General features: G+C 41.6%; 1 protein-coding gene across 4 annotated transcripts in view; it reads left to right on the forward strand.

Annotated features, from left to right (window-relative positions):
* The window catches only part of rnf144aa (ring finger protein 144aa), a 33,807-nt gene extending 25,044 nt beyond the window's left edge, over positions 1-8,763 (forward strand). For all 4 annotated transcript variants that reach the window (XM_084569064.1, XM_084569062.1, XM_084569063.1 and 1 more), the window contains 4 exons: positions 947-1,163; positions 2,570-2,717; positions 3,170-3,259; positions 5,061-8,763. In XM_084569064.1, the coding sequence (XP_084425190.1) occupies positions 947-1,163; positions 2,570-2,717; positions 3,170-3,259; positions 5,061-5,192 (587 nt within the window). In that variant the 3' untranslated portion in view covers positions 5,193-8,763. The remainder of the gene's footprint in view (positions 1-946; positions 1,164-2,569; positions 2,718-3,169; positions 3,260-5,060) is intronic.
* The last annotated feature ends 874 nt before the right edge of the window (positions 8,764-9,637 follow it).

Raw genomic sequence — 9,637 nt, forward strand, 5'->3', positions numbered from 1 at the left:
CATATTGGATGTCAGCAGTTTACACTGTAATAAATGTTAACTATCTGATGAAGGGCTTGGTTATCGTGGGGTCTAAATATAATGGCTGGTCTGTGTTGCTTTATTCCATGCTGTCAATGTAGACATGCTAATCAGTAAAATTAGAGTTGCGTCGCTACCAGAGACAGCAGTAACCAAGCTGTGCTATCACTCTTTGATGGTACTCACCCTGCAGGTTCTCCACCTACGCAGAAACACAAACTGTACCCAGACCATGCAAATAGCACCTGCAGGAATAAATGCATGAACATGAAGACAAACGCATATTTATGAACACAGATTGGGTGCGTGTGCAAATGAATAAAAAAAAAAAAAAAAAAACTTCTGAAGGAGCTGTTGATTCAGCCTGGATAAGGGCAGTCAGCCGTTTCATCGATGTCCCAGTCCAGTCAGGCAGAACGGTTGCTGTAGCCGTTCCATATTTCTCAGGCTGAGCCAAGAGTGCATGTGGAATGTGTGCTCATAGTTCTTGGCAGAGATTTAAAGAGGAAGGTAGGGCAGGATACAAGGGCAAGTGCATTGTGCTATATGGAACTGGCAAAATCACTCATCTTAAAAATTAGTATAAATAATCAAAAGTGTTTAGAGGAGCCGCGGATATGAGGTGACAAATGGATACAGAATCGATGAACAGTTCTACAAATGAAATGCTTCAGTGTACCCGTACACAAAATATGATCCATGATCAAATATGTATGAGGCTTTCACCAGTTTGCAAGGTTACCCTCCATGTCAGATGTAAATTGATTGTGTCTGTGTAACCAATACTCGCCACAACCCATTGGAAAAATGTAACCCAGAAAACTGCCCCAAAGAAAAACACTTTAATAATTGGTATTTGATTTGGCCGAGCTGACCCAATAAGAGAGCGACTGTCCGTGACCGAGCACTTCTTCTGTGTAATCAGAGGTGCTGCTGGACCCGTGCCGGACGTGGTGCCCTTCCTCGACCTGCCAGGCAGTGTGCCAACTAAAGGAAGCGGACTCTCCAGCTCTGCCCCAGCTTGTCCAGTGTGCTGTGTGTGCTCTCGAGTTCTGCTCCGCCTGCAAGGCTAACTGGCACCCCGGGCAGGCCTGCCAGGAGAACAACCTGCCCATTACCTCCTTCCTACCAGGAGAAAATAGGTACTACTTTAATTTGTTTCTGTTTACTGTCAACTGTAATTTGTGTAAAGCACTTGTCCACCGGTCTTCCCCAACATTTTATGGTCCATAATCATTGGTTGCAAAACCCCTATTGTTTACTGGACACAGAATGTAATTTCTGGAACATGTCACTCTAGTCATGAATTAACTGCATAAGTGGTTAGTAGCAAACTTAAAGGTCCCATCCTGTACCCCTTTTTAACAAAGTAATGTATTTCCTGCATGTCCCCAGTATGTGTTTTTTAAGTTTCAGCTCTTAAAAACACACAGATCATTCGTTTTACTACGCTTTTATATCCCTGTTTTCTTAGCCCTGTTCAAACGAGCTGTTTCAGTGTCTGTAGCTTTAAATAGAAATGAGCTGCTCCTGTTGCCCCATCACCTTTCCTGGAATTGGCCTGTGCCTTTTCTTTCTGGTGTCAGGAATACCAACAGGAATACTAACGTTGCTTATCCCATCATGTGATCTTAAAAGACTGCAAATGTGAATGGCTTGTTCAAACACACTCGTTATGATCGATGGAGAATAGAAACTTATAATAGGATGGTCTTTACTCTTAATTTTGTATCAATTTTGTGTTAGCGTCAGCCATTGCTAAAGCCCAAATTAATATTAAGACATAAAACTACCTGCTGAAACTAAACTGCAGTGAAGCAGCCTGAGATGGGCCTATTTCTCATTTTAAGGATACAGCAAGTGTCCGACGATAGAAGAAGGCGTCCCGGAAACATCAGCTGACCCATTTCTTGGCGATATCCTCTTACTGCGGAAATGTCATTAACTCTGCAGAGCTTTCCTCTACCTGCACAGGTTCAGGGCTGAGCTCAGAGGCCACAGTGGAGGGAGGGTTTTTAGAGGATTAAAAGGTCTGCTCTTAGCTGTGAAGAGCCTTGTCAAGTGTGGGAACTACCCTTGTTCATTTTAAGTACTTAATGAAAGCCAGATTCAGACGGTTTTATTGGTGCTTTGAGGAAGATCGCTGAAGAAAGACTTAGTGGACTTTACTGAAGTTGAAGTCTAAATGCACTAATTCATTCTTCTGTTTTGGCCGTATTCAGGGTAGTGTTGTTGAGGTGTCTAAAATGCGCTATAATACATTTAAGTTCGTGGAACTGACCTTATGATTAGGCCTCCACTGTCAGATTCATGCTCACCCCCCGATTTAAGGAGTCGGCACAGGAAAAATGGCAACAGGCTGATTGACCGCAACAGGAATGGAAGAATAGGCTGAGAACAAGTTCAAGGCCTTTTAGTGATTTAGATTGTTTTTTAGGTCGCTTATTGGCTCCTGAATCAAAGAAAAACAGCGTGCATTGACTTATTTTGGATCTTAATTTATGAATAATAAAAAAAAACTAATTCACTTTGCTTCTCGTCTTTGCAGCTCTTTCTACAAGAATGAAGAGGACGATGCACCAATCAAGCGTTGTCCCAAATGTAAAGTTTACATTGAGAGGGATGAGGGCTGCGCACAGATGATGTGCAAGAACTGCAAACATGCCTTCTGCTGGTACTGCCTGGAGTCTTTGGATGTGAGTTGAATGTTGTTTTTTTCGCATGCACTGGAAAGAAACAGCAAGATGATAAAATTTATTCCAACTGGAAAAAAAAACTACAGATCAATAGTTCATTGGCACACTGTATAATCTGTGCGTGTAGACATTTGTCTCTTCTGTGACAGCAATATCTTCCATTATCAGGAAATTGTAGCTTAACCTTGGGAGCTGATAAGAATGGGATGAGCTGTATTCCCCCCCCCCCCCCCCCCCAAGTAAAATTCATCATAAGACTGATGAAAATGACAGCCTGGGCTGAATTTAAAAACGGGTGACTTATGAGCTGTAGTGCTTTATGTAATCTTAATTGTGTGAGTGCAGACGACCGGATCACTCAGGTCGTGTAAAGGGCAATTTTCCATGAACGGCAACCCGTGTCTTTCAGACTTCTAATGGCCAGTCTTTATCTGTGTGTGTTTATGCGCCAGGATGACTTTCTCCTGATCCACTATGACAAAGGACCCTGTCGAAACAAACTGGGCCACTCCAGGGCGTCTGTTATCTGGCACAGAACACAGGTGAGAACACCCATCCTCCCAAAGGCGTGTCACGCTCAGCAGCAGCATGTGGCCATACACTTGTTCCCTGGCTCTGCCTCGTACTCGCCTTCGGTGACGGACTGCTATTATCTTGACAGCTCAATAGGAAAAGGACAGCTTGATCCACACGCAGCGACAAGTCTGGTGGTCAGCGTCCTGCTGTTAAATCTATTATGTGCACCTTTTTTTTTTTTTTTTTTTTAAACATTTACATAACCACTGTCCCTCTTCACCTTTAGGGAACTAAATAAAATGACATATAAAGGATTGGATACGACACGTAATCCCCCACATGTGAAATTGCATATGAAGGATTAGAGAAGACCTGTACTTTCACACATGTGATAATGTGTTTAATTTTGCCTGACGCAGATTCTGATCCCAAAACGTCTCCTTACTATTTCCTAGCCAAATAGTCTATTCATGGATTGGCACGTCGCTTTGTCCAACATACTTGTTAGTTTGTCAGCATTAGCATACACATTGGCATCTGTTGCCTAGTGGGGCAGGCTGAGTCATATGATTACAGTTCAGCTGGTGGAAGCCAGCTATTGCTTCGCTGCTCAGTGTCTTTGTCTCTCCCCTGCTCTCCTCGTTTCACCAACCCCTTTGCTCTTTCACATCTAAAAAGCCTCCCTCATAAATACCAGATGTACCAAGGCGAATCTATCCTGCGAGAAAAAAAAAAACAACACTTTCTCTCCCTGTCTGCATCTGACGACATGTGGTCTATGTTTCCACAATATCAGCATTTAGAAGGAAGGCCGTAGACCAAAGCATGAAAGGGCGGCATAGAGATCCCTTAATAAGACCACACTGTGGTTCACGCTGCTTTCTACTACAGCACTGTCTGTTTACTAGACTAGGCTAAACTAACAGCATTGATGCAGTATTTAATAAGGAGCAGACCCTGCCTGCAAATGGTCCCCCCAAAAATGCACAGATTTGTGCTCAGAGCAAGAAAAGCATTGTGCTATTATAAGTCACTGCTGCATGTGACTGCTTGTTATGTATTACATTTTGCTGGCCCTGAATTTGATGGTGTCTGGCTCCCCCGTGTGGTGAATCAAGTAACTTGCGACGCGCACACAAATATAGAAATTTGTTTTTGCATTGGCACCATTTTATTCTTTCAAAAAAATGCAAAAAATGCATATAATGGTCCCTCAGTTATTTCCTAATACATATATGAGTTTACTACTGGTAAAGTAATGCTACCTTTGTGCCACTTGATTTGAGAATTGCCTGAATTATGTAACTACGATGTTGGACTTTGCTTGGAATAGTTTAATTGTGTGACAAAAAATTATGGTCGATACAATACAATTGTTTTTCCTGCTGTCAATAAAAAAAAAAAAAAAAAATAAATCTTTACTTTGCACTGCGCAGTGCAACACGTTTTTCAGTCCCTGTTGCTTGCAGAAGTTGCTTATCCTCCCATATTTTTTGAGAGTGACCTGGAGTTGTGCTTCCTCCCCAGGTTGCTCCAGTTTATGTCATGATAACTGGACAGTTAAAGTGGTGGTACATGGAGTTAAAAAGAGAAAACCTGATTTAACTTAGCAGGAAGACCAAACTGTCCAGAGTATATTTAAGGGCTATGTTGAAAAAGGTTTGGGGTTTTGTGAAGCATTGAGTGACCTCTGCTGGCCAACATGGGTCATTGCAACTGCTTGACAATCGACTTTCTAATTTCTTATGTACAATAAATATATTGAGATTTTTTTCAGAGTGCTGAATTTTACAAGTTTCTAATTATTCTTTCTTTGTCTTTCTACAGGTTGTGGGGATCTTCGCTGGCTTCGGCCTGCTCCTGCTAGTCGCCTCCCCTTTCCTCCTCCTGGCCACCCCCATCGTCCTCTGCTGCAAGTGCAAGTGCAGCAAAGGCGACGACGACCCGTTGCCAACCTAAACTCGCCGTCGGAGCGGAGAGCCGCTTCAAGGATGGTCCATCTTTCTTTGTCCTTTTCACCCCTTTGCATTCTTTTCCTCCCACCAGCTTTGAGAGCTTAATTTTTTGGGCTGAGCCTGCAGCAGCCCCAGCCGCTTTGGGATCCATTGCTCTGCATGAGGGAGGCATGGTAGAAGAACGACCCCACACGTTGGTCTGAAGAGAGGGTGCAGGGCCAAAGCTCAGACTTGTCGAGGGACCACAGTGTCCATGTTGGTGGATTGGGTACGTGGAAGATTACGCCACTTATGACTGTGGTTATTGGTGGGTCATTACAAACAAAGGAAAGATCTTCGTTTAAGAAATGCTTTTCTCCTGAATGGACTATGTCGCGCGGGAAGCCACCTTGGAAAGAACTTTTACTCTATCGCTCTGTTTTGTCGGTTTGTCGTACGCAACAAAAGCTTTTCCCCCCCCCGACCACCACACCCGATGTAGCCCTACAGATTCAGTCAGTAGCATAATAGAGTTGCACCACGCATGTTTGGTGTTCACTCGACTTGCACATAGAAACATGATCCCTTTGTCATGTTCGCGACTGAGGTAGAGGTGGGAGACTGTTGTTGCTCTCAGCTCAATGTACAGCACGTCCTCTCGATGATGTCAATGTTTTATAATCTTGCGCTTTTAATAGAACTGTGCTCAGAGTAGTGTCTATGTGTTGTACTTGTTGTTTTCCAGTTGTTAGGCAGACATATTAAAGGGGATTGCCACTCAAATCTAAAAAAAAGAAAAAGACAATGGTTTGGTTAACTACCAGCTTACATTTTATACCCTAATATTATTTTTTTCATTACTGATACTGTCTTTAATGGATTATTCTACATACGCTTCCAGATATTCATTTAACTGTTGCATTACTTACAGATCTTAACACAAGTTTCCCAAACGGAGTGGTGCTCCCCTTTAATGTGAGCATTTATTTAAAGTTTATCAAAGGACCTTGTATCCACATGCTGTGGAACCAAAAGAGATGTCACTCCTCTAACTCTCAGTCCCTAGGTGGTGGTTTAGCCAAATAGAAATTAATAGCCTTAAATTGAGAAGAGCCAAAATCAGGCATTTCCCTGAAAAAAAGAAAAATGTCAAAAGTCAAATCCTAATAATCCCAGGGAAAGCATGTTTAGAGGCATTTTAAAGCATTACAGTCAGTCAGTGAAGCCCTTTATATCCAGATGATTCTATGATGTCATCCATATGCCACTCTGTTAATAGCCATACTGTAAAGAGAAAAGAAAAAAAAATACTGTCGTAAAATGATGTTCTTTGTGAGCTGGGGCCTGTATTTTAAAAGCCTCTTTTAAGCAGGAGAGCTGATCTGCACCAATCCCACCATCGTCCTGAATGATCCCCTTTCTGAGACCTAGCCAATCCCCTTTGGCCAAAATTGCAAACTTGCATATGTTAGTGGTCCAAGTGTCCATGTTTTGTTCAGTTAGACCTCCGACAACAAGCAGCTATTCCTTGCAGGGACGTTAAAAAAAATAAATAAAAATAAAAGCCTATAGAGTAAATACAAAAGAATGTTCAACTTTTGGGCACATGAATATGAAGCTGCTCTGTACTATATCACTTTATCTATGCAAGTTTGTACATTAGCATTCTTACAAGGTTATCCGTTGGTCGTAATGTCTTGAGAGCTGCAGAATGTCACAACACATGTGCACAACATGGCTTTAATTTAATCTGGGAGGTAGTCACTCTATTTGAGCTATTTTTAAGGTTTGCAGGGCAGAATATGGCCAATGTTTCTTTTGTCTTTGTTCTCTAAAATTTCTTTTAAAAGTCCAACAATTTTACAAAAACTGTCCTTGATTGAGCGAGTAAAAAAAAAAAAAAAAAAGTGATAATTTTAACAGATTGTTTAATTCGGTGAGGTCAGTCCCATCATTTGCAGGATTTGCAACCATGCACTTCCAGCATCTTCGATAAGCCATTTACTTTGTCCCTTCGCCTCTGGTGTCATTCAAGCAGAGTTCATGTAGCATTTCATGAGAAGTGTTACCAAAACATTAGAAGTTAACCTGAGTAGCTAATCCAAGCTAAACAGTAGCTAATCATCTGAACCTGTCTTCATAAATACAGCTCTGATATCCACTATAAGAATCCTCATTAGTAGCCTTAATTTTTAAGTACTTTACTTGTAGCTTGTGTTGCTATCACTGACTCCACCTCCTTTATGACAAGCATGATCATTTAATATGAAAGCCAGTTCGATTTTCTACCTTTCCGAGGTTCAGTCTCTTCCCCGCAAACTCCTGAAGCTTTCGTTGTTTTTATGACAATCGTGCCAAGCAGATTTTTCCTGGAAGGGATAAGGAAACTGAACTGTTTTAAAGTACGTGCATTTTGACCAATCCATCCGTATTTGTAATGTATGAACAGTTTTTAACAGGGTGGGAAAATATTTTAATGCTTCTTTATGTAAGTGCTGCCCTGTACATGGGTTTTAATTGTTTTACTCCTTGGTAGGATCTGTGACGTGCGTGGCATGGTGTTTGGATGGAGGCTGAAACGGGCTTTTTCGAAGGTGTTTTCAAAATTCGACGCATCAGGGGTCTGATATCGCCTGGATAAGTTCGCACAGAATATTAAACACAAAGTCTCGAGGCAGGCACAAACTAACGAATCACTTCTGTTTTCTCTTGATTGCCTACGTTTGCCGACACCGCTGAACAGGTACATACTGTATTATGCAACAAACATAAGGGCCAAACACTACAATCACTGCAGTGTCACATTGCATAATAACTCCTTTTTGACCTACAGCGTATAACTGCTTTACACACGAGTCATCAGCACAGGTATTGGGGAAAATTATAATCTCTGAGTATAATGAGTTTAATGGTATTAGTTTATTTTCTCAGCATCTACTATCCTAAGATCCGGTTTGGTTATACGTGCAGCGATTTATATTTTATAACTTGTTGTGTCAAGAGATGAAGCTGCATGATTTTTCTCTGACATGTTAAATATTATAATACTGTAGCCTCTAAAGATCTTTGGAACGGTAGCATCGATGAACACGTCATCCGGCTTCTGTTCTGCTTTTCCCTTTGTTTAGAAAACGACGTTCAGCCATATGATGCACAGTGTCGATCAGCCGTCCTACGTCGAGTAGGTGGGCTTTCGTTTTCTGTTTTTGTTGATTTGTTTGTTGTTTTTTTTTGCTTTTTTTTTTATACACCCGCGTTACATCATAGTTTATGTATTTGTATTATCTGTTAAAAGAGCGTAACTCTTCACGCCTGATTGATCAATGAACAATAATTATCAGTCACCTCAGTTGACGGGATTATTACCAAAAGGAATTGCTGTCCACACTCAAAGACTTCTTTATTTAGAGATGGTAAACAGCATCTCTGGTCGAGTCGGTAATTGAGAGGTAACTGACCTGGGTGGTAACGAAGATATCAGCATTGTAAAATGGCATATTTGAATCAGTTCTGTACAACTTTAGACTCGGCATCTCATATCTACAGTTCCACTAACACTGTGACACCAGGTATTAAAGGTTGTTGTTTTTTTGTGATTCTGTTCTCTTCTTTCATTTACACCGTTACAGTGTGGCCCCCCCCCCCCCCCAAACTTACCCCGATGAGGTCTGGTGGTGCCTTAGGTTGGGAAATGGCGCCCTCTGGTGTTGAAAGTGCAAACCGCTGCTTTCCATTGACAGGGATCTGTAGTACAAGATGTCCATAAATCATTTAAATCAGTTATAAAATAGATTTTCTATTTAAAATCAATCTATAAAAATAATTATTTTGCTTTTTAGTTGAGAAAAATTACTAAAGAATATCGCAAGTATTCATAAACAGAGGTAAAACGACCATAAGATCAAAAACTGATACTGTCACCAAGCACAAGATTTTCAATTTTTCTTTTAAATCATACAATGACTTTTTAATTTAATTTTTTGTATCTTTAATAGAAAATTGAAAATATTCACACCCTCTCATCTAGTCTTTGTTTAACTTGCATCAGGCATCTTTCCTTCATATTCACGGCAGCTCTCTGTTCCCGTCGCTGCTCTTTGTGTTCATCAGACATGTGTCAGCCTTTTGTTAAGGTCTGCCAAAGAACAGGTTGTTCTCTCCCTCTCTCTCTGCCTTTGTGTCTACTTCCTGCCAGATGCTGGATTGGGAGCATTAACAAGACAACCCTGAAAATGAAAGTGCAAACGCTCGGTGATATATCATCCCTCACCAGCTGTTCTCTGTTTGGAAGTCTCTCCACCAATCGCCGGGCAGGACCACAGGAAGTTGCCATCTGTGGGCACCATGGTGACGGGGTTTGTGGATGGGCACGGAAGCTGATGTGTTATCTGGAGCAAATGAAGTATGATGCAGGGACTGGGTGCCAGCAGGTTGAGGGGGGGGGGGGGTGGGGTGGAAATGGAGAGATGG

The sequence above is a fragment of the Chelon labrosus genome (assembly GCF_963514085.1).
Source record: "Chelon labrosus genome assembly, chromosome: 20".
Lineage (NCBI taxonomy): Eukaryota > Metazoa > Chordata > Actinopteri > Mugiliformes > Mugilidae > Chelon > Chelon labrosus.